The sequence below is a fragment of the Pristiophorus japonicus genome, chromosome 11 (assembly GCF_044704955.1).
Source record: "Pristiophorus japonicus isolate sPriJap1 chromosome 11, sPriJap1.hap1, whole genome shotgun sequence".
Lineage (NCBI taxonomy): Eukaryota > Metazoa > Chordata > Chondrichthyes > Pristiophoridae > Pristiophorus > Pristiophorus japonicus.
Genome location: NC_091987.1, coordinates 128,108,452 through 128,133,909, shown reverse-complemented (window position 1 = coordinate 128,133,909; position 25,458 = coordinate 128,108,452). Strand labels below are relative to the sequence as shown.

General features: G+C 43.4%; 1 protein-coding gene across 1 annotated transcript in view; it reads left to right on the top strand.

Moving 5' to 3' along the window:
- Positions 1–25,458, top strand: part of LOC139275581 (uncharacterized) — a 276,054-nt gene that overhangs the window by 18,934 nt on the left and 231,662 nt on the right. Inside the window, exons 4-7 of the mRNA XM_070892751.1 lie at positions 18–151; positions 2,144–2,187; positions 8,125–8,234; positions 8,550–8,683. Coding sequence (XP_070748852.1) covers positions 18–151; positions 2,144–2,187; positions 8,125–8,234; positions 8,550–8,683 — 422 coding nt within the window. The remainder of the gene's footprint in view (positions 1–17; positions 152–2,143; positions 2,188–8,124; positions 8,235–8,549; positions 8,684–25,458) is intronic.

Below are 25,458 nucleotides of genomic sequence, written 5' to 3'. Positions count from 1 at the left end.
TCTGTGTTTATGTTTAGAAATGCAGTCACTGTCATCGGCATGGAGCTGCTGTTAGATGTGCTGTAAGATATTGTAGGAAAGTCTATCACTACCCCTGCGTGAGAAGTGATAATGGCGCAATCAGGGAAAATGAAATCCAAAGAGTTTACAGGTAATGTGCCCTTTCCCATGTAATTGCTCTTAAACTGCATAAAGCCTTATCAGTGACTCAACATAAATGTAACTATCTGTATTTTTAAGTCTTTTGTATGAGCAGAATTGTAAGAAAATGAAGTTTCACAAATAATTATCTGTAAAAATCCAATTTATGGGAATGTTACTGTGAAATACATGAATTTGCACTTTATTAAATTTGTATCCTTGCAGCACTTTCAAATTGATTTTATCTTAACATCTCTCTGCAGTCAAAATGCTTATGTGATGAAAATGTGGAAATGGTCCATTCAAAAGAGTGCAAGTACAATGGTATGCAGTTATTGATCCAGCAACTGTAATCAAACTCGAAGAGGATAAAACCCCTGGTCCAGACGGATCACATCTGCGCATTTTAAAAGAATCTAGGGAAGAGATAGCAGAGGCACTATTAAACATATTTAATAATTCGTTAGAAAAGGGTGTAGTGCCAGAGGACTGGCATATAGCTGATGTAATGCCTATATTTAAGAAAGGAGATGGAACATGTTCAGGGAACTATAGACCAGTCAGCTTAACATCGGTGGTAGGAAAAATAATGGAAAGCCTACTCAAGGAGAAAATAGAAGAACATCTATAAACCAAAAATATAATAATGAATAGCCAGCATGGATTTCAAAAGGGAAAGCCTTGTTGACCAACATCATTGAATTCTTTGAAGAGGTAACAGAGAGTAGACAAGGTAATGCAGTAGATGTAGTAGACTAATGAATAGGGTCAGAGAAAGCGGAGTCAGGGGACAAGTTGCAGAATGAATAGCTAGCTGGGTTCAACAGAAAGCATAGTGGGGTAAAGGGTGGGGTCCCACAAGGATCAGTGTTGTTCATAATTTATATTAACGATTTAGACTTTGGAATCAAAAACACAATTTCCAAATTTGTGGATGATGCCAAATTTGGGGGCGGGCAGGGTGTGGAGGCGGGAGATAGTCAATACTAAGGAGGGCTGCAACAAATTACAAGAAGACATTAATAAACTTGCAGAATGGGCATATAATTGGCAAATGAATTTCATCACAGATAAATGTGAGGTATTACATTTTGATAAGAAAAATAAGGAGGTCACATATCTTGTAAAATAAGAATCAAAATGCGGTAGAAGACCAAAGGGATCTTGGGGTACAAATCACAAAGTAGTGACACAGGTTAATAAAGCCATAAAAAAGCAAACCAACCACGAGGATTTATTTCTAGAGGTATAGAATTGAACAGTAGAGAAGTTATGCTAAACTTGTATCAAGCACCCCTGTGACTGGCTCTTTGTTCTACTCTACGCTATCCTCATAGGTAATAGCTAATATGGAGAAGTAGTGTAGCTCTTGGGAGAGCACGAAGGCTGCAACCTTTATCAAAATAAGGGCAGAGAGGGCAGTTCAAAATCTTGCATTGAATGCACCTTGCCCCACAAAGGAGATGTTTGATACCCAGCCAAGCATCCCTCTATTGCACATATTTCCGTCATGTCCCCTCCTCTAGTGCTACTTGACAAAGATCATGGAGGCTATAAAGATCATGTAGGGCCTTGCCATCCACCCAGACACACCACATGCCTACTTGACCAGCTGCCCATAGGAGATGGATTCCTCACAGCCTTTAAATCTGATTTAGTTCTTTCCGTTTGGTGAGGATATGCATCCTGCTGATGTGGCACAATAAAACATCTGCTGGAACAAACATGGATAAAGGAGATGTTTGCTAGCCGAAGAGAATGATGTAGGGCTCTATGTGGAATCTCAATGAGCTGTGGTATCCCTTTCCCCCAGCCTGCCCTCCCCATGGCCTCCTGTCCCTCTCCCCCCTCCAAGTTAAAAGGCCACAGTATCCCCAAAAAACAGAGCAACTCCTGGGCAAATTTGGGCCCGTGGCTACTGCTAGTAAATATATACTTGTTATACTTAGTAATTTATTAGTGTGTTATTTTGCATTGACATTTATTTTAATTTGATCCACAGGGTTTGGTGTCAGAAACATAAAATTGAACACCGTTTAGGTGAAGGTAATGCATTTTCTGCCTTGTCATTTACAGAAATAAATCAAACTAAGCTGATAATTGTTATACTATAATACATTTTATAACTTTCCCATTGTTTGAAAAATGCTGGTATTTCCACAGTCACAATGAAGTATAAAAATTGAAGTCAGTAAGATGGCATGTTACGGGACTGGTAATCCAGAGGCCTGGACTAATAATCGGGAGACGTGAGTTCAAATCCCGCCTCGGCAGCTGTGGAATTTAAAATTCAGTTTAATTAAAAAATAAAATCTGGTATAAAAAGCTAGTGACAGTAATGGTGACCATGAAACTACCAGTTTGTCATTAAAAACCCATCTGGCTCACTAATGTCCTTTTAGGGAAGGAAATCTGCCGCTCTTACTCGGTCTGGCTTATATAAGACTCCAGACCCACAGTAATGTGGTTGACTCTTAACTGCTCTTTGAAATGGCCTAGCAAGCTACGCAATTGCAACCGGTACAGAAAACAATAATAAGAATTGTAATATAGTGGACTACTGTAGTAATGCAGCCTCTGCTGTTTACAACCAGAGTAAAGGAATGGAGCCATCTTGGAGACTGAGTGTTGTGATGTCATATAGAATATACCACAAGAATAAAACTGAATTGACCACCCGGCATTGACCTTGGACACGACGACAACGGCACACCCAGTCCAGTCAACCCCGCAAAGCCATCCTCACTAACATCTGGAGACTTGTCCCAAAATTGGGAGAGCTGTCCCACAGCCGAGTCAAGCAACAGCCTGACATAGTCATACTCACAGAATCATACTCCTCCATCACTATTCTTGGGTACGTCCTGTCCCACCGGCAGGACAGACCCACTCGAGGTGGCGGCACAATGGGAGGGAGTGACCCTGGGAGTCCTCACCATTGTCTCTGGACCCCATGAAGTCTTATGGCTTCAGGTCAAGCTTAGGGAAGGAAACCGCCTGCTGATTACCACCTACCGCCCTCCCTCAGCTGATGAATCAATACTCCTCGACATTGAACAGCACTTAGAAGATGCACTAAGGGTAGCAAGGTCACAGAATGTACTCTGGGTGGGGGACTTCAATGTTCATCACCAAGAGTGGCTCGGTAGTACCACTACTAACCGGGCTGGCCGAGTCCTGAAGGACATTTCTGCCAAACTGGGCCTGCAGCAAGTGGTGAGAGAACCAACACAAGGGAAAAACCTACTTGACCTCATCCTCCCCAATCCACCTGTCGCAGATGCATCTGTCTATGACTGCATTGGTAGCAGTGATCACCGCACCATCATTGTGGAGATGAAGTTCCGACTTCACACTGAATACACCCTCCATGGCACAACCACCGTGCTAACTAGGATAGATTCAGAATAGATCTAGCAACTCAAAACTGGGCATCCATTAGGCGCTGTGGGCCATCAGCTGCAGCAGAATTGTATTCCACCACAATCTGTAACCTTATGGCCTGGCATATCCATCACTCTACCATTACCATCAAGCCAGGGGACCAACTCTGATTCAATGAGGAGTGTAGAAGAGCATGCCACGAGCAGCACCAGGCAAAATGAAGTGCCAACCTGGGGAAAGCTGTAACACAGGACTATATGCTAAGCAGCGGAAGCCACATGCTATAAATAGAGCTAAGTGATCCCACAATCAATGGATATGATCAAAGCTCTGCAGTTCTCCGCATCCAGTCGTGAATGGTGGTGGACAATTAAACAACTAACGGGAGGAGGAGACTCCATGAATATCCCCATCCACAGTGATGGCGGAGCCCAGTACGCAAGTGCAAAAGACAAGGCTGAAGCGTTTGCAACCATCTTCAGCCAGAAGGGCCGAGTGGATCCATATTGGCCTCCTCCTGCGGTCCTCATCATCACAGAAGCCAGTCTTCAGCCAATTCGATTCACTCCACGTGAAATCAAGAAGCGGCTGAGCGCACTGGATACAGCAAAGGCTGTGGGCTCTGACAACATTCCGGCTGTCTGGCTGAAGACCTGTGCTCCAGAACTAGCCACGTCTCTAGCCAAGTTGTTCCAGTACAGCCCAGATATGTCCTGTCCACAAAAAGCAGGACAAATCCAATGGGCCAACTACCGCCCCATCAGTCTGCTCTCAATCATCAGCAAAGTGATGGAAGACATTGTCAACAGTAAGTGGCACTTACTCACCAATAGCCTGCTCACCAATGCTCTGTTTGGGTTCCATCAGAACCACTCAGCTCCAGACCTCATTACAGCTATTGTCCAAACATGGACAAAAGAGCTGAATTCCAGAGGTGAGGTCAGAATGACTGCCCATGACATCCAGGCAGCATTTGACCGAGCGTTGCATCAAGGAGCCCTAGAAAATTTGAAGTTAATGGGAATCGGGGGGGGGGGGGGAAACTCTCCACTGGCTTGAGTCCTACCTAGCACAAAGGAAAATGGTTGTGGTTGTTGGATGTCAATTATCCCAGCCCCAGGACATTGATGCAGGAGTTCCTTGGGGCAGTGTCCTAGGCCCAACCATTTTCAGCTGCTTCATCAATGACCTTCCCTCCATCATAAGATCAGAAGTGAGGATGTTCGCCGATGATTGCACAGTGTTCCGTTCCATTTGCAACTCTTCAGAAATTGAAGCAGTCCATGCCAGCATGCAACAAGACCTGGATGACATTCAGGCTTGGGCTGATAAGTGACATGTAACATTCCCGCCACACAAGTGCCAGGCAATGACTATCTCCAACAAGCGAGAGTCTAACCACGTCTCCTTGATATTCAATAGCATTACCATTGCCTGTCCCCTAACATCAACATCCTGGTGGTCACCATTGACCAGAAATTTAACTGGACCAACCAACAAAAGCAGGTCAGAAGCTCGGTATTCTGCGGCGAGTGTCTCACCTTCTGACTCCCCAAAGCCTTTCCACCATCTAAAAGGCAAAAAGTCAGGAGTGTGATGGAAGATTCTCCACTTGCCTGGATGAGTGCAGCTCCAACAACAATCGACACCATCCACGACAAAGCACCCCATCCACCACCTTCAAAATTCACTCCCTCCACCACCGGTGCACCATGACTGCAGTGTGTGCCATCTACAAGATGCATTGCAGCACCTCCCAAACGTGCAACATCTATCACCTAGAAGGACAAGAGCAGCAAGCGCACGGGAGCACCATCACCTGCAAGTTTTCGTCCAAGTTACACACCATCCTGACTTGGAAATATATCGCCATCGTTGCTGGGTCAAAATCCTGGAACTCCCTAACAGTTCTGTGGGAATTCTTTCACCACAAGGACTGCAGCGGTTCAAGAAGGCGGCTCGCCACCACCTTCTCAACGGCATTTAGGGATGGGCAATAAATGCCGGCCTTGCCAGAGACGTCCACATCCCGGAAGGAATAATTTTTTAAAAAGGTGGCATAAAGTCAGAGTGGGAAGGGATGGTAAATTTGATCACTTTCTTCCCCCCGCCCCAGTTTTGTTAAATTGCTGATCTCAGTCACATTGTATAGGAGAGAAGGGGAGGGAAGGTTTGTGGCCTGGGAGGGAAGATTGTGTTTGGGTACAAAAAATTAAAACTATAGCTGAACATTCCAAATATCCAGGTCAATATCCTTTTTTAGATTACAATGCGTATAGCAAGATGTCAATACCAAAATTATTCATGCAGTGATGTAATCATTTTTAAGACAATACCAATGTAACTTTTTTTCTTAAGATATCTGCAGATAATGCAAGTAGCTCTGAGATTTCCAAGTACAATCATTGCCAAATATGTTGGAGCAGTCAATGTCTAGAGCTGTGATAAAGCATTTGTGGAAGTAGACGGATTTTCTGTTTTTATTTTGGATATGCAATATTTGCAATTTTCTTTTACCTTTATTGTCTACTGTTGCTTTCTTGGTCTTGATTGAGGCTTGTACTTGCCAAGGCATGGAAACCGCTTGTGACTGGTGCAGTTGGGGAAAGTGCCTCAGTTATTTGAATTGTCCTTCAGGTACTGTGGTAACCTAGGTTTATGGTGCACAGAATGGTCCATTTGCAGTGACTTATGTTTTCTAACTCCTTGCCTTTATGGAATGTGAATTGCTGTTCCAACAGCCTGCTTGTTTTTGGAGGTTTCCCATGAACTAAAGTTAGTACCTTCTACCTCCGAAAATCAATTTGGAGATACGGAAGATGTGGCTGGTTCTTGGAATTCACGCATGGTGACAAGTATCAGTTACAATCTCACAACAATCATATTCTTTGTGGATATATCCAGCCCCAAGATGCTTTATCAGAAATCCAGTGTAAGAGTTTTGTACATGTTTGTACAAGTTTGCTGACGATACAAAGATGGGAGGAAGAGCAATGTGTGAGGAGGACACAAAAAACCTGCAAAAGGACATAGACAGGCTAAATGAATGGGCAAAAATTTGGCAGATAGAATATAATGTTGGAAAGTGTGAGGTTATGCACTTTGGCAGAAAAAAAATAAATCAAAGAGCACGTTATTATTTAAATGGAGAAAAATTGCAAAGTGCTGCAGTACAGTGGGACCTGGGGGTACTTGTGCATGAAACACAGGTTAGTATGCAGGTACAGCAAGTGATCAGGAAGGCCAATGGAATCTTGGCCTTTATTGCAAAGAGGATGGAGTATAAAAGCAAGGAAGTCTTGTTACAGTTATACAAGGTATTTGTGAGGCCACACCTGGAATAATGTGTGCAATTTTGGTTTCCATATTTATGAACTGCTTTGGAGGCAGTTCAGAGAAGGTTCACTAGGTTGATTCCGGAAATGAGGGGGTTGACTTATGAGGAAAGGTCGAGTAGGTTGGGCCTCGACTCATTGGAATTCAGAAGAATGAGAGGTGATCTTATCGAAACGTATAAGATTATGAGGGGGCTTGACAAGGTGGATGTAGAGATGATGTTTCCACTGATGGGGGAGACTAGAACTCGGGGGCATAATCTTAGAATAAGGGGCCGCCCATTTAAAACTGAGATGAGGAGGAATTTCTTCTGAGGGTTGTGAATCTGTGGAATTCGCTGCCTCCCCGTGGAAGCTGGGTCATTGAGTAGATTTAAGACAGAGATAGACAGTTTCTTAACCGATAAGGGATTATGGGGAGCGGACAGAGAAGTGGACCTGAGTCCATGATCGGATCAGCCATGATTGTATTAAATGGCGGAGCAAGCTCGAGGGGCCGCATGGCCTACTCCGGCTCCTAATTATGTTCTCATTCTTCTAAGAACCAACATATATTACTGCAAGGCAGTGCCTTTTTGTTGTATAGCTGTGGCATTCTGTATCAATGGGATTAAAAATGCTGTGAATGGGTTTGGGAAAGCATTCTTCTCAAATGTAAAACTGGCTTTGAAACACATTCGGTAGGATATACAAGATAAATCAGTACTTTATTTGAAGAATTGATGTCTCCACGTCTTCTCTGACCATCCAACTGTTATGGCTCATATTTTTATAACTTGCTGTGTTCTTTACTTGTATAAAGCATGGTTTAAAATTAATCTAATTTAATTATTACAATAAAATACCGAAAAGTGAATCTGATTTGTCAAAGGAAGGAGTTATTTAAAAATATCGAAGTGGTCTGATTTTAAACTTGATGGAAGCTTACTGTCTTTAAGGATATTGGGTAGATTGAAATCAAGTTTTGAAATATGGAAGGAGGCCTACTTCAGCCTTGAGATACATGATCAATAGTGATCAGGATTAAGAATCAGGATAAGGTTAACAATTTTTTCAGAACAACAGTCCAAGGGCAGAATCCAGCATTGGGATCAAGTTTGTCATCTATGAGGATCCAATACCTTATGGACTTTACCTAGCAAAGTGTTAGTCTTTGGAATTCAGAACTGCAGATTGATCAAATAAATAAAACTGCTGAGTACAGAAAAGATCTTGTAAAATGGAGTTCTTGCCATTTCCTTGAAGTGTGGAATGTTTGGTTCAGACAGCTCTGTTGAAAGTGCTGAAGACGTTGAGGACACTGCACAACCAAAAGAAAATGAGCTGAAACCACCAAGGAAGCAACATACCTATAGCCGAAAGACAGCCTCTCAGGTTAGAATCATGGAATCTCACAGTCAAAAGGCTAAATCTTCAAACGTGCAGGAGGATAACAACCACTGTGTTTAAATTTATTATTAATCTTAATATCAGAATTGTACTTTTCATTTAATTTGCTTGTAAGTTAATATTTTATGTTTTTTTTCTTTAATGATTTTTCAACTTGGCTTTTATCTCTGACCAGCACAGTTGATTCCTGTTGTCATTTTCTGTTTTCCATATGAAAAAGTGACCATTGCTCAGAAATGTTCAAAACCTTGTGAAGAGAGTGTCTATTTTTACACAAGTGGAACTGCTTTATTTTCACAGAAAGGCTCTTTTTGCAGTCGGACAGAAGCTGACATGGACTGTGAAGATAAGAGCTCCACGAAGACTTACCACTTGCGTTGTGCACCATCCGACAGCGTAAAATTCATTAAGAACATTGACGCAGGAGTTGACAGGTGTGAAAGCTATTGATCTGTAAATGTAATATTTAAATTTATCCATAGAATTGAGCACATAATCTCGGCTGATACTTCAGTGCCGTACTGACGGAGAGCTGTATTGTCAGAGGTGTTGTCTTTTGGATGAAATGTTAAACCGAGGCCCCATCTGCTCTCTTGGATAGATGTAAATGATCCCATGGCACTATTTCAAAGAAGAGCAGGAGAATTCTCCTTGTTGTCCTGGCCAATATGTATCCCTCAACCAACATCATTAAAATAGATTATCTGATCATTATCACATTGCCATTAGTGGGGCCTTGCTGTATGTAAATTGACTGCTGCATTTCCTACATTACAACAGTGACTACACTTCAAAAGTGCTTCATTGGCTGTAAAGTGCTTTGGGATGTCCTGAGGTCATCAGAGGCACTAGAAATACAAGTCTTCTTTTTGATAATGGTTACTTGAATTTCTCCTCATTTGATCATGTGGGGGAGGGAAGACCAAAAAGTTTGGGTCCATCCAATAGCCTTACTCCAAATAGTCTTTTCTACCATTGTTGTATATTACAGCTTTATCATGAACCATGGCTTTATTCTTCCATCTCACAGGAAGAAATTGTAATATGTTTTGTTTTTAAAAATAATGTGTTTCACTGTAGAACTATAGGCAGCAAGCTTAGAATTGTAAACATTGCTTTCAGACCTTGTCCTCTGGCACATTTACATTTTTTCATTTTTGGAATGTGGATGTTGCTGGCAAGGTTTTAGTTGAGAAGGTACCTGGAACGGCTGCAGTCCATGTGGATGGGACTTTGATCTGTCACAGGTTCAGTAAATGCCCGTTACAGCATGTAGTATAGAGTCCAGCCACAGACTGGTACAGGCAGCAGCTGAAAATGGTAATGAAAGATCATCAAGGAGTAGCATTGCTGTAATTTGCTGGCCAGAGCCCTTGGGATAATAATTAAGGTTTACACAATGGTGTTCCCCAGGGGTCAGTTCTAGGACTACTGCTTTTCTTGATGTATATTAATGACTTGGAAGTAGGTGTACAGGACACAATTTCAAAAGTTGCAGATGACACAAAACTTGGAAGTATACTGAACAGTGAGGAGGATAGTGATAGACTTCAAGAGGACATAGGCAGGCTGCTGAAATGGGCGGACACGTGGCAGATGAAATTTAACGCAGAATAGTAATATATTTTTGGAGAAAGAACGAGAAGAAATATAAACTAAAGGGTACAATTCTAAAGGGGCTTATGAACAGAGAGACCTCGGGGCATATATGCACAAATTGTTGAAGGTGGCAGGGTAGGTTGAGAAACCGGTTAAAAAAGCTTATGAGATCCTGGGCTTCATGAATAGAGGTATAGAGTACAAAAGTGTGGGAATTATGATGAACCTGTATAAAACACTGGTTCAGCCTCAACTGGAGTATTGTGTCAAATTCTGGACACCGCACTTTAGGAAGGATATGAAGACCTTAGAGAGGGTGCAAAAAAGATTTCGAGAATGATTCCAGGGATGAGGGACTTCAGTTACGTGGATAGACTGGAGAAGCTAGGGTTGTTCTCCTTGGAGCAGAGAAGATTGAGAGGAGATTTGATAGAGGTGTTCAAAATCATGAGGGGTCTGGACAGAGTAGATAGAGAGAAACTGTTCCCATTGGCAGAAGGGTCAAGAACCAAGAGTATTCAGATTTAAGGTATTTGGGAAAAGAACCAAAGGTGACATAAGAAAAAACTATTTTACACAGCGAGTGGTTAGGAACTGGAATGCACTGCCTGAAAGGGTGGTGGAGGCAGACTCAATCACTGCTTTCAAACAGGAGTTGAATATGTACCTGGAAAGAAAAAAATTTGCAGGGCTATGGGGAAAGGCTGGGGGAGTGGGACTCGATGGGCCAAATTGCCGCCTTGTGTGCTGTAACCATTCAAAGGCAGGTTCCGCCCATTTACTGTTGAAAAGACCACTAAGATCCTGACGATACTTTGGGTGGAAGTTTGGGGGGAAAATATGCCTGGCGGGAAAAATGGGCATTGCACGTGGATTCTCGACTGTCCTGGTCAAATTAAGTCCAAGGCTAGAGTCGGCTTAGAAAACACACAAAATAATTTTTTTTTTTTTTTTAAAAGTAAAACATCGGAAAACATTCAGAGGACCCTTTTCCACTGAATCGCTGCAAAAGAATTAGAAAAAAAAATTTCACTTACCTTTTTTTGCAGGGTTTCATACTTACCGTCCATCGAAAGGCTGGTCCAACTGGGCGTTTTTCTTTTCAAGAAGCACGGAGCACCGCTTCCACCAAACTCTGGTGGGAGTGGAGGTTTTCCGAGCGTTGCACGCCGGCGGTCCACTCCCCAGTGGTATTTTGAAACCGCCGGCGTAAGGCCTTGGTGAAACTCCCAACGAATGGAAAACCGCCCAAAACAAGGAAATACTGCTGAGTAACCCGGCGGTAAGGTCATCAATTTTGGGCCCAAGGATTCAGCTACTATATAATTTTGAGGTCTTTAAAATTATGAGAGTTTTAGACGTGAGTAAATAAGTAGAAAATCTTTCCGCTGACAGCGGGGTCGGTAACCAGAGGACATAGATTTACAATAATTGGAAAAAGAACCAGAGGGGGAGATGAGGGGATTTCTTTTACACAGCCAGTTATGATGAGCTGGAATGCACTGCCTGAAAGGGTGGTGGAAGGAGATTCAGTAGTAACTTTCAAACAGGAATTGGATATATGCTTGATGAAGATAGATGGGGAAAGAACTGGCGACATATGCCCAAGTCAGGATGGTGTGTGACTTGGAGGATGTTGGCAAACTTTCCCGTGGTTACTGTCGCAACAAAGAGTTGTTAGTCCGGCGACAATAGCTCCGCTCATTATTCACACACGAGTGGTTTTAACAGCATTAGATTTTAGATTACTGTTCTACAATGTCGAGGTGACATGCAAACAATACAATATGGTTCCCAGGCCCAGAGAGATTACTTTTGGTTGTCTCAGCTGTTTGCGTGGCTGTGGGCTTTTGACTGACTCTGAGAGCACTCCGACCCCTAAGACAACGACACAGCCCAGTTTCCAAGGCATGAAGTGACCAGCTTCATCTCTCCATGCCATCCACGTGGTTGTGTGGCTCCTGACCACCCCGAGAATGCTCTGCATTGGAGGAGACAGGTTCTATTCTTATACTATAACACAACCTGTGTCTACAGAATATGTAGTTGCACATTTAGCTAAGGCCATATATTTAGGTGTTTACCCAGCTTTTAATCTTTTCAACCTTTGCCTTTGATCTGCAAGCTTTATTTTATTCTGTGTGTAGGCCAATCTTTGGCCCCAAGTTTCCACATGATTTGCTCCTGATTTTTAGGAGCAACTGGTGTAGAACGGAGTATCTTAGAAATCGGAATTCTCGTCATTTAGTTTGCTCCAGTTCTAGTCAGTTAGAACAGTTTCACTTTGGAACAGAATTTTTTTTTCAAAAGGGGGCGTATCCGGCCACTTACACATGATTTCAAAGTTTCGTGAGTGAAAACTTACTCCAAACTAACTTAGAATGGAGTAAGTGAAGATTTTTGTATGCTCGAAAAAACCTTGTCTATACTTTAGAAAATCAGGCATAGGTTACAAATTAGGCATAGGGAACGAGGTGGGGGGGTGGGGGTGGGGGGAAGGGAAGTCATTAAATTCTACAATCAATCCTTAGTTATACTTATACAAATATTATACAAATAAATCCAACCTGAATAAAAATTTATGAGCAAAGAAGATTAAATAAACCATGTTCCTACCTGTGTGAAACAGCATCAGCCTTCGAGCTGCTGTGCTTCAGGCGCAGGCCTTTCGTGTTGGAGTCAGGCAGGGGTGTGGCGTCAGTGCCTCGACGGCAGCGGCAGCAAGCTTCGAGCTGAGCTGCAGTGCTTGAGGCAGGCCTTCATTCTCTTCGTGGCTGGCTGCGAAGAAGCAGCACCGGACGGACCCGAGGCCATTCGGCCATGAGATATCAGCGGCATCAGTGGCTGGCCGGCAGCCGAAGAATCAGCAGTGGATCGACGTGAGGCCATTCGGCCATAGGATATCAGCGGCGTCAGTGGCTGGCCGGCAGCCGAAGAATCAATACCTGACACACGCAGCTCTTTATGGTACTTGAGGCCATTCGGCCACGCTTTAGGGGCGGCGTCAGTGGCTCAACGGCAGCCGAAGATACAGCAGCAGCCTTCAAGCTGTGAGGGGGACTGAGGCCATTTGGACAGTTTTATATTTAAATTTGCAGAATGGGTGCTGCATTGTCAACACCACGTATTATGCAATGGTTTGCCATCTTTGTTCTTGGTGGACGTTGATCCATTGCAAAGTTGAATTGGCACTCTTATTTCTCCAAACACACAGTCCTTAATTTGCATGCACCAATGCAGCACTGGTTCTGCAAGTTTAGCAGTGAAAAGCTGAACTCACTGATTTCAGTACTCCCTCACACACACAAATATGAAAAAAAATTAGATTACAAGCCTTTGCAGGGGTCCAAGAAACAAATCTTCACTTTTTCTGCAGTAGTTTTAAAAATGGCCGAGTGCCAATGTTTGTGTGAGACTGCGCGCACGCTCCAACGCGCACGCGCAGGGTTGCCGGCACCACGAAGGCTAATTTAAATTGTACCCGCCCCCTGCTACTTAGAAAATCGGCGCGAATGTTAGGCTCCGCCCCCTGCTGCGAAGAGCGCGCCGCGCCAAGCAGACATCGAGCTCGAGAATATCGAACTTTTTTTTAGGCGCAGTTTTCGGCGCGAAAAACAGGCGCCCGGCTTGGAGGTGCGCCGTTTTCACCGTGGGACGAAACTTGGGGCCTTTATCTTTTACTGTGGTATATTGTGTCTCACCAACTGGTCTCATATAAGAGTATAAGCCTGTGTGTTTATCATTCTGTGACCTTGCGTTTTCAAGCTGTCTGTTGTTCATAAATAAAGACAAGATGCAAGTTCCCCTTTCTCCCATATTTGCTCTAACACTTAAAAACCTAAGCGAAAGGATGTAGGGATAGCTTGATCATTTAATTCATCTCGAAATATTCTAACAGAGGGGAACTTGAAGGTGGTGTTCCCATGCACTGGCTGTCCTTGTTTTAGATGGTAGATATTAGCACGGACTGTTACCGAAGAATCCTTAGCGAGCTAATTCAGTGTATCCTGTAGATTGAACATACTGTAATCACAGTATGCCGATGGTTGGGGGAGCAAATGGTTAAATTGGTGGATGGGGTGTTGATCAATCGGACTGCTTTGTTCTGGATGGGATTGAGCTTCTTGAGTGCTGCTGCAGCTGCATCCGTGCAGGCAAGTGGAAAGTGTTCCATTACACTCCTGACATGCTTTGTAGGTGGGGGAGAAGCTTTGGGATGTCAGGTGCTGTCACTCATTGCATAATACCAGACCTCAGACCTGCTCTAGTAGTCGTGGCATTTATATGGCTGATCCAGTTGAGTTTCTGGTCAATGGTGACCCCCAGTATGTTGATAGTGGGGTATTCAGTGATGATATGCCATTGGATGTCAAGAGAAGGTTGTTATGCTTGGTCTTGTTGGAGATGTTCATTGCCTGGTACTTATGAGCTGCAAATGTTACGTGCCACTTATCAGCTCAAGTCTGGATGTTGTCCAGGTCTTATTTCATGCGGGCACGGACTGCTTCATTATATGTGGAATTTCGAATGGAGTTGAATACTGCAATTATCAGCGAACAGCCCCACTTCTGTCCTTTTATGATGGAGGGAAGGTCATCGATAAAGCAGCTGGGCCAAAACACTGCCCTGAGGAATTCCTGCAGCATTGTCCTAGGCTTGCAATGATTGTCCTTCAAAAACCATAACCATCTTCCTTTGTGCTAGGTATGACTCCAACCACTGGAGAATTTTTCCCCAGTCTTTATTAATTTCAATGCTCTAGGGTTCCTTGATGCCACACTCTGAATGCTGCATTTGATGTCAAGGGTAGTCACTCTCGCCTCACCTCTGGAATTCAGCTCTTGTGACCATGTTTGAACCAAGGCTGCAATGAGATATGGAGCCAAGTGGTCTTGGCGGAACCCAATCATTGACATGAAGATTTTTATTGCCGTAACTACCCTAGATGCTCAACCTGAGTTTAGTTCTGAAAGGATTATCTGGACTACAAGGTTTTCCAAAGGAATTGCTCCACTTAAGTGTGGAGCTTGGGCACAGATCTGGGAGACAGAGCAATTGGACTCGATCACAGAGTGAAAGCTGAGACTTTAGTGATAGACATTCAATGGAGTGGAGGAAGGCGTTTTTTTACGCCCAACTCAAAAGATGTGGAACCACGGAACCCAATGATTCTAAGGTAAGTATCTATGTATGACCGATACCAAGAACTCAATAGTGCAGAAACTCTAGAGGAGTATAAGTGGTGCAGGGGTACAATTAAAAAATATATCAGGAAAGCGAAGAGAGAGCATGAGAGAATGTTGGCAAATAAAATCAGGGAAAACCCAAAGCTGTCTTATAAATACATTAAGAGCAAGAGGATAACAAGAGAAAGAGAAGGGCCTATTACAGGCCATAAAGGAAATCTGTGTGTGGAGGCAGAAGACGTGGGTATGATTCTTAAAGAATACTTTGCATCTGTTTTCACAAAAGAGAGGGGCGATGCAGACTTTGCAATGAGGGAGGAGTGTGAAATATTAGATGAGATAAACATAGTGAGATAGGAAGTATTAAGGGGCTTACCAGCTTTGAAAGTGGATAAATCCCCAGGCCTGGATGAAATGTATCTCAGGTTGTTAAGAGAAGCAGAGGAGGAAATAGCAGATGCTCTGACCATCATTTTCCAGTCTTCTCTGGCTATAGGTGTGGTGCTAGAGGACTGGAAGACTGCTAATGTTTGTACCTTTGTTTAAAAAGGGAGAAAGGGATAGAACAAGTAACTACAGGCCAGTCAACCTAGTGGTGGGAAAATTATTGGAAAAGATCCTGAGGGACAGGATAAATCTTAATTTGGAAAGACATGGATTAATCAAGGATAGTCAGCATGGATTTGTCAAGGGAAGGTCGTGTTTGACTAACTTGATAGAAATTTTCGAGGAGGTAACCAGGAGGGTTGATGAGGGCAGTGCGTATGATGTAGTGTATATGGATTTTAGCAAAGCATTTGATAAGGTCCCACATGGCAGACTGGTCATGAAAGTAAAAGCCCATGGGATCCAGGGCAAAGTGACAAGTTGGATTAAAAATGGGCTCAGAGGCAGGAAGCAAAGGGTAATGGTTGATGGGTGTTTTTGTGACTGGAAGGCTGTATCCAGTGGGGTTCTGCAGGGCTTAGTGCTGGGTCCCTTGCTTTTTGTGGTATATATCAATGACGTGGACTTGAATGTTGGGGGTATGATTAAGAAGTTTGCAGATGACACTAAAAGAGGCTCTGTGGTTGATAATGAAGAAGAAAGCTGCGGACTGCAGGAAGATATCAATGTACTGGTCAGGTGGGCAGAACAGTGAGAAATGGAATTCAATCCAGATAAATGTGAGGTAATGGATTTGGGGAGGGGTCAAAGAAGGCAAGAGAATATACATTAAATCATCATCATCATCATCATAGGCTGTCCCTCGGGATCGAGGAAGACTTGCTTCCACTCTTAGCATGAGTTCTTAGTTGGCTGTATAGTCCAATACGAGAACCACAGTTTCTGTCACAGGTGGGACAGATAGTCATTGAGGGAAAGGGTGGGCAGGGAGCCTGATTTGCCGCACGCTCTTTCTGCCGCACGCACTTGATTTCTGCATGCTCTCGGTGACAATACTCGAGTTCAGCGCTCTCCCGAATGCACTTCCTCCACTTAGGGTGGTCAATGGCCAAGGACTCCCAGGTGTCAGTGGGGATGTTGCACTTTATCAGGGAGGATTTGAGGGTGTCCTTGTAACGTTTCCTCTGCCCGCCTTTGGCTCGTTTGCCGTGGACGAGTTCCGAGTAGGGCGCTTGCTTTGGGAGTCTCGTGTCTGGCATGCGAACTATGTGGCCTGCCCAGCGGAGCTGATCAAGTGTGGTCAGTGCTTCAATGCTGGGGATGTTGGCCTGGACGAGGACGTTAATGTTTGTGTGTCTGTCCTCCCAGGGGATTTGCAGGATCTTGCGGAGACATCGCTGGTGGTATTTCTCCAGCGACTTGAGGTGTCTACTGTACAAGGTCCACGCCTCTGAGCCATACAGGAGGGCGAGTATTACTACGGTCCTGTCGTCAATGAGCTTGAGGGATTGACAGTTTTGAGGGATTGATCTTCAAACACTCTTTTCCTCAGGCGGTCGAAGGCTGCACTAGTGCACTGGAGGCGGTGTTGGATCTCATCATCAATACCTGCTCTTGTTGATGGGAGGCTCCCAAGATAGGGGAAGTGGTCCACGTTGTCCAGGGCCACGCCGTGGATCTTGATGTTTGGGGGCAATGCTGTGCGGCGAGGACAGGCTGGTGTAGGACCTTTGTCTTACTAATGTTTAGCGTAAGGCCCATGCTTTCATACGCCTCGGTAAATACGTCGACTATGTCCTGGAGTTCAGCCTCTGTGTGCACAACGGACACATTAAATGGTACAACACTGAAAAGTGTAGAGAAACAAAGGGACCTTGGGGAGCAGGTCCACAGATCCCTGAAAGTAGTAGGCAAGGTGGTTAAGAAGGCCTATGGAATACTTGCCTTTATTAGTTGAGCCATGGAATACGTTATGCTTGAACTGTATAAAACACTGGTTAGGCCACAGCTGGAGTACTGTGTGCAATTCTGGTCACCACATTACAGGAAAGATGTGATTGCACTGGAAAGGGTGCAGAGTAGATGTACAAGGATGTTGCCTGGACTGGAGAATTTTGGCTATGAGGAAAGATTGGAGATGCTGGGTCTGTTTTTGGAACAGAGGAGGCTGAGGGGAGACTTGATTGAGGTGTATAAAATTATGAGGGGTCTAGAGAGAGTGGATAGGAAGGACCTGTTTCCCTTGGCGGAGGGGTCAACAACCAGGGTGCATCGATTTAAAGTAAATGGGGGGAAGTTTAGAGGAGATATGAGGGGAAATTTCTTTACCCAGTGGGTGGTGTGTTGTAAACGGCTGTCTTGCTCTTTTCACTTCGTTGCTTTAAACGTCGAATTACACAAACACTCAATTGTCGTAAAGGCAGGATCGGGTCTTTTATTTAAACATTCATACTAAACAAACCAAGTATGAAAGTTACTGAGATACTTCACAAAGGCAGCTTGCTTCGATTTCCTTGGCTGCTTGTGACACACCTTTTGAGATTCCAGTGTGTGGTGTCTGATGTGAAACTCTCATCTTTATACTGAAAAAACCTTTGAACTCTCATTTCTTTGTATACTAAATTTAGACAATTAACATGCAGACGATGTATAATTGTCCTGAAATCACGGCAACAACTTTCTGAATCACTATTCTAAACTGCTTACTGAATTACCAGATCATTTCCTCGCATAATAACAAATGGTACATTTAAATAATTAACATACAGATGATGTGAATTACTGTACACACAGGTTTTCGGCATGCATAGATAGTATTAACATAGATGTTATCAAATCTTAACATCGATTAGTCATGAATTACTATTCCACCATAACAAGGTACTCAAATACTTAACATTGTTTAGTTCCAAGGTACTCAAATATTTACATGTCATGAATTGCTATTATACTTAAGATCGTTTAGTTCCAAGGTACTCAAATGTTTAACATTCAGTTATTCATTTCAATGACTGAAATGCACCACATTGTCTAACAGTCTCTTTCGATCCAAATTTCCAATCTTCCTGTTTTTTAATCCAAACTTCAGATCACGTGCTGAAGCAAAAGAGTTCAGAAATGCGGGACTGTACTCCCACATGTTGGGGGTCTGGAACTCAATTCCATGAAAGGGTGGTAGAGGCACAAAGCATCATCACATTTAAAAAAATACTTGGATGTGCACTTAAAGTGCTGTAACCTATAGGGCCATGGACCAAGAGCTGGAAAGTAGGATTAGGCTGGATAACTCTTGGTCGTCCGGCGTGGACACAATGGGCTGAAATGGCCTCCTTCCGGTGCTGTACATTTCTATGATCTAGGTTAAGTATCTAGATATCCAATATTTAGGTTCTTTGTGTTAGAATCACAGTGGTTCATGTTAAGCACGAGAAAATAATTTAGTCTTTGTTTAGTTCACTTTGAGGACAAATAGAAAAATAGCAGTATAGTTTGGATGTAATTAACAGCAAATATATAAATAATCACCTTGTATCTAAGGAGTTTATTTTAAGTTTCTAATTAGAATGGAGGGACAGCCGAGACCCGTAGCCTGTAATTCCTGTGCCATGACGCTTCATGTGTCCCGAAGGCCCATGTTTGCAGGAAATTTCTCCAGCTGCTCGAACCCACACTGAGCTTGAAGGGCAACTATAGATTCACTGCAGGGCATACGGGTGGCTGAATGTTTTCTGGATCGCAAGTTCCAGGAGGTGGTCACTCCACGGCCAGATAGAGTTCAGAATAGCAAGTGGGTGGCCACGTGGAAAGATAGGAAGAGGCAGGCAGTGCAGGAATCCTTCTGTAGTGAGAAGATCAAGAAAGTGTCACTGCAATTATATAGGGCTTTGGTGAAACATCACCTGGAGTACTGTGTACAGGTTTGGTCTCCTTATCTAAGGAAGGATATACTTGCTTTAGAGAGGGTGCAATAAAGGTTCACTAGATTGATTCCTGGGATGAGCGGGTTGTCCAATGAAGAGAGATTGAGTAAAATGGGCCTATATTTTCTGGATGAGACGTGATCTCATTGAAAAGTATAACATTCTTAGAGGGTTTGACAGGGTAGATGCTGAGGGATTGTTTCCCAGGTTGGAGAATTGAGGACGAGGGGTCGGTCTCAGGATAAGGGGTCAGCCATTTAGGATTGAACTGGGGAGAAATTTCTTCACTCAGTGTTGTGATTCTTTGGAATTCTCAACCCCAGAAGTCTATGGATGCTCAGTCAATTCATATAGTCAAGACTGAGATTGATAGGTTTTTGGGCATCATCATCATCATCATCATCATCATAGGCGGTCCCTCAAAACGAGGATGACTTGCTTCCACGCCAAAAAAGGATGAGTTCACAGGTGTTTCGAATGAAGGACCCAAATTACATCCCCATGGGTGGAAGATGCCTGTGCGTGGATTTTTTTTCAACTTGTGGAGACCGTTGCACACCAGCCACCACACGGGCTTGACAGAGCTAGGTCTTAGTCCAGTGGCAAGGGTTTTGGGCACTAAGGGAATCGAGGGATATGGGAATAGGGCGGGAAAGTGGAGTTGATGTAAAAGTTCAGACATGATCTTATTGAATTGTGGAGCAGGCTCGAGGGGCCATATGGCCTACTTGTTCTTGTGTAACCCCAGCACTTGTCGGAAATTCCCAGCACTTGTCGGGAAATCTGAAAGACCACTTTATCCAAAAGTCTTGCAGGGTATTGGATTGCGTAAGAAATATGTTCTAATGAAGTTATTTTACCACTTGAGGGCTGATTCAATCTTTGTCTTTAGTCCTATCCCTTTATTTGCTTGCTGTGTTTTACTACTTTGTACTGTTATGCTTGTATAGAGGAGATAAGAAAATGTATAAGGTATGCCAGGTGGTCACTGAACTGTACCATCACTAAGGGGTAAATTGATGTCCTCTAGCCAGCTATCTCAATCACGGTACACTTAAAGTCACAGATTTTGGTTCATAAACACAAAACGGCACTTCTGCACAAGTCAAAAGTAGTGATCTACAGAACAATGACAACTTCAAAAGTAATCCATTTCTTGCAAAGCATTTAGGATGTCCTGATAACGTGATGAGGCTTTATATGAATGCAAGTCATTATAGCCATTACATAAACTTGGTTGAAAGAGGGGCAGGTTTGGAAGATCAATATTCCTGGCTGCAGGATTTTTAGACAAGATAGAGTGGGGGGTAAAAAGGGGGGAAGGGGGGTTGCGGTTCTGATTAAAGAAACTATTACAGCGGTGAGGAGGGATGATATGTTAGAGGGATCATCAACTGAGGCCATATGGGTCGAATTGAAAAATAAAAAAGGGGCGATCACACTGCTGGGAGTGTATTATAGATGTCCAAACAGTGGGAGGGAGAGAGAGGAGCAAATATGTAGGCAAATTGCTGTGGTCTAAAAACCATAGGATAGTAATAGTAGGGGATTTTAACTATCCAAATATTGATTGGGACAAATTTAATGTGAGGGGTATAGAGGGTGCGGAATTCTTGAAATGCATTCAAGAGAACTTTTTTTAGTCAGTATGTAGCAAGCCCAACACGAGAGGGGGCAGTCTTGGATTTAGTTTTGGGGAATGAAGCTGGGCAGGTTGAAGGGGTATTGGTGGGGGAGCATTTGGGTGCCAGTGACCATAATTCAGTCAGATTCAAGTTGGTTATGGATAAGGACAAGAATAGGCCTGGAATAAAAGTTCCAAATTGGGGAAAAGCTAATTTTGCTAAGTTAAGGAGTGATTTGGCCATAGTGGACTGGAAACAGCTACTTGTGGGTAAATCAGTGTCGGAACAGTGGGAGGCATTCAAGGAGGAGATCCGGAAGGTTCAGGCCAAACGTGTGTCCTTAAAGAAAAAGGCTGGGAAAAATAATTCTAGAGCTCCCTGGATGTCTGGGGATTTAGAGTGGAGGATTAAGAAAAAAAGGGACGCTTATGTCGCATATCAACGGCTAAATACTTTAGAATCTTTAGAGGAATTTAGAAAGTTAAGAGGCAAAATTAAAAAGGATATTTGGAATGCTAAGACAGAGCATGAGAAATTCTTGGCCAGAAAAATTAAGGAAAACCCCAAGATGTTCTATAAATATATTAAGAGTAAGAGAGTAACTAAGGAAAGGGTAGGACCTATGAGAGACCATGAGGGTAATCTTTGTGTGGAGGCGGAAGATGTTGGTAGGGTTCTTAACGAATACTTTGCATCCGTTTTCACAAAGGAAAGGGGCAATGCAGATACTGCTATAGAGGAGGAGTGTGATATTCTGGATGAAATAAATAGAGTGAGAGAGAAAGTATTGAGGTTTAACGCTTTGAAAGTAGATAAATCCCCAGGCCCGGATGAAATGCATCCCAGGCTGTTGAGCGAAGTAAGAGAGGAAATAGCAGAGGCCTTGACCATCATTTTCCAGTCCTCTTTGGATATGGGCATGGTGCCAGAGGATTGGAGGACTGCTAATGTAGTACCCTTGTTTAAGAAGGGAAAAAGGGATAGGCCGAGCAATTACAGGCCTGTCAGCCTAATCTCAGTGGTGGGACAATTATTGGAAAAAATCCTGAAAGACAGGATAAACCTGCATTTGGATAGGTAAGGATTAATTAAGGACAGTCAGCACGGATTTGTTAAGGGCAGGTCATGTTTGACTAACCTGACTGAATTTTTTGAGGAGGTAACCAAGAGGGTCGATGAGGGTAGTGCATATGATGTAGTGTATATGGACTTTAGCAAGGCTTTTGATAAGGTCCCGCATGGTAGACTGGTCATGACTGGCAAGTTGGATCCAAAATTGGCTTGGAGGTAGGAAGCAAAGGGTAATAATTGATGGATGCTTTTGTGACTGGAAGGATGTTTCCAGTGGGATTCCGCAGGGCTCAGTACTGGGTCCCTTTCTTTTTGTAGTATATATCAACAATTTAGATTTGAATATAGGGAGTATGATTAAGAAGTTTGCAGACGACACTAAAATTGGCTGTGGTTGATAATGAAGAGGAAAGTCATGGACTGCAGGAGGATATCAATCTACTGGTCAGGTGGGCAGAACAGTGGCAAATGGAATTTAATTCAGAGAAGTGTGAGGTGATGCACTTTGGGAGGGCTAATAAGGAAAGGATATACACATTAAGCGGTAGGCCACGTAATAGTCTAGATGAACAAAGGGACCTTGGAGTGCTTGTCCACAGATCCCTGAAAGTAGCAGGCCAGGTGGAGAAGGTGGTTAAGAAGGCATACGGAATGCTTGCCTTTATCGGCCGAGGCATAGAATATAAGAGCAGGGAGGTTATGCTTAAATTGTTTAATTGGTTAGTCCACAGCTGGAGTACTGCGTGCAGTTCTGGTCGCCGTATTATAGGAAAGACGTGATTGCACTAGAGAGGGCGCAGAGGAGATTTACGAAAATGCTGCCTGGAATGGAGAATCTTAGTTATGAGGACAGATTGGATAGGCTGGGTTTGTTCTCATTGGAACAGAGGAGGTTGAGAGGAGACCTCATTGAGGTGCACAAAATATTGAGGGGCCTGGACATAGTGGATAGTAAGGGTCTATTTCCATTGGTGGAGGGGGCTTTACGAGAGGGCATAGTTTTAAGGTGGTTGGTGGAAGGTTTCGAGGGGATTTGAGGGGGGGGCTTCTTTACGCAGAATGTTGTGGGGATCTGGAACTCGCTGCCTGGAAGAGTGGTGGATGCAGAAACCCTCACCACTTTTAAGAAATGGTTGGATGGGCACTTAAAGTGCAGTAACCTGCAGGGTTACGGACCTAGAGCTGATAATTGGGATTAGATTGGATGACCTTTTGTTGGATGGCGCAGATATAATGGGAAGTACTGCAGGGAATAGAATTCGGCCAGGGTGATGATCTGGTCTAGTTTCGATCGCCTGGATGGGTCGGAGAGGAATTTTCCCAGATTTTTTTCTCTCCCTAAATTGGCCTGGGTTTTTATCTGGTTTTTGCGCCTCCCAGGAGATCACATGGCTCCGGTTAGGGTGGAGTCTAGAATGTTTCTGTATAAGGGGTGTCACAGTTTTGTGAGGCGGACTGGTTGAGCTGGATGCTCTTTGCCTTTTCGTCATTGTTCATAGGTTTATATGTAACCTTCAGGGCTGCTGACCGAGGGCTGTGCAGCTCTTTGTCGGCCGGCGCAGACACGATGGGTCAAAATGGCCTCCTTCTGGGCTGTAAATTTCTATGTTTCTAAGTCCATCTATCTGTCTTTCTGCTTTATGACTTCGTGCCCATACAATCACAGAACATTATTGCACAGATGCAGGCCATTCAGCCCACGTCTGTGTCAGTGTTTTTTCTCCAAAAGCCTCCTAACCTGATCCCATCCTTGCTTGCTCCCCAATATAGTTCATTCAACTACATAAGAACTTAAGAAATGGAGCAGGAGATGGCCATTTGGCCCCTCGAGCCTGCTCTGCCATTTAATAAGATCATGGCTGATCTGATCTTGGGCTCAGCTCCACTTCCTTGCCCACTCCCCATAACCCTTTACTCCCTTATCGTTCAAAAATCTGCCTATCTCCACTTTAAATATATTCAGTGACTGAGCCTCTACAGCTTTCTGGGGCAGAGAATTCCACAGATGTACGACCCTCAGAGAAGAAATTCCTCCTCATCTCAGTTCTAAATGGGCAGCCCCTTATTCTTAAACTATGCCCCCTAGTTCTAGATTCCCCCATGAGTGGAAACATCCTCTCTGCATCTGCCTTGTCGAGCCTCAGTATTTTATATATTTCAATGAGACTATCCCAATTCCTTTTTAAAAGAAAGCTTTGTGGCAGAGAATTCCACATCCAAATTGTTTTCTTAAAGAATTTGTTTCAATTCTTTTGGTGATTTATCTTAAGTTTCTGCCCCCTTGTTACCATCTTGCTAAGCAGTAGAAACAATTAATTACGATTTACCTTATCACAACCTTAAATACCTGTATCAGGTCACCCCTTAACCTTTTCCATCCAGTGAAAAATTCTGAACTTCTCAAGTGTCTCTTCATAACTATAAACACTGGTAACATCCTATTTGAATCTAAGCCGAGCTTTTACCATTGGTTTTATCCTTTCTATAATCAGAAGCACAAAACCTAAACACGATATTCCAACCGCAGTCTTGTACAATTTCAACATTACCTACTTGCTGTGCTTCTAGATGTAAAACCAAGGATTTTGTTTGTTCTCTGTATAATTGTAGTTAATAACCTGTCGCCTTTAATGATCTGTGTGTCTGCACACCTAGGCCCGTCTGCTCCTTTACTCCATATAAAATCTTGGCCGTTGAGGCCTATTCTTCCAAAATGTTTTACTTCACATTTCTCTACATTGACCAGCTTAGCCTGTCTCTGTTCTGCAGTCTTTCACAATTTGCCAGAACCACCTCCACCCCCCCCCCCACCCAAATTTGGAATCATCAGCAAATTTCAAAATTGCTCCCCCATTCCTAAGTCCATATCATTTATAAGTACCAGTCGATCTCCTATGAGTTTGCACAAATCAGCCAAGACTGGTACCTCAGTCCCCATTTTAAACTCTTACGTTCTGATTTTAGTTTTGATATTGCCATTAAATTACTTCGCTCACATTTCGGGCCCAAATTGCCGAGGAGTTGCTCCGTTTTTTTTTGGAGCAACTTGATTTTTCTGGAGTATTTTAAAAATCCCCATTCTGCACATTTAATTTGCGCCAGTGTAAGTGAGTTAGGATTTTTTTTTCAAAAGGGGGCGTTACCAGTCACCGATGCCCATTTTGACCATTTAAGCTAGTTTGGACAGCTAATAGTTGCTCCAAACTAACTTAGGCCAGCGTATGTGGCCACTTGTGGCCGCACAGAAAACCCTTGCGGAGAGTTAAGAAATCAGCGCAGGTAGGAACTTAATGACTTGGCTAAGGAATGTGAATAGAATCAAACAGCTATACAGGACTGACAAGCTTCGCAAAGTTAATTTACTATACAACAGAAGCATTCATGGAAGCTTAAACTACAAAAATAAAAGAAGTAAAGAGAC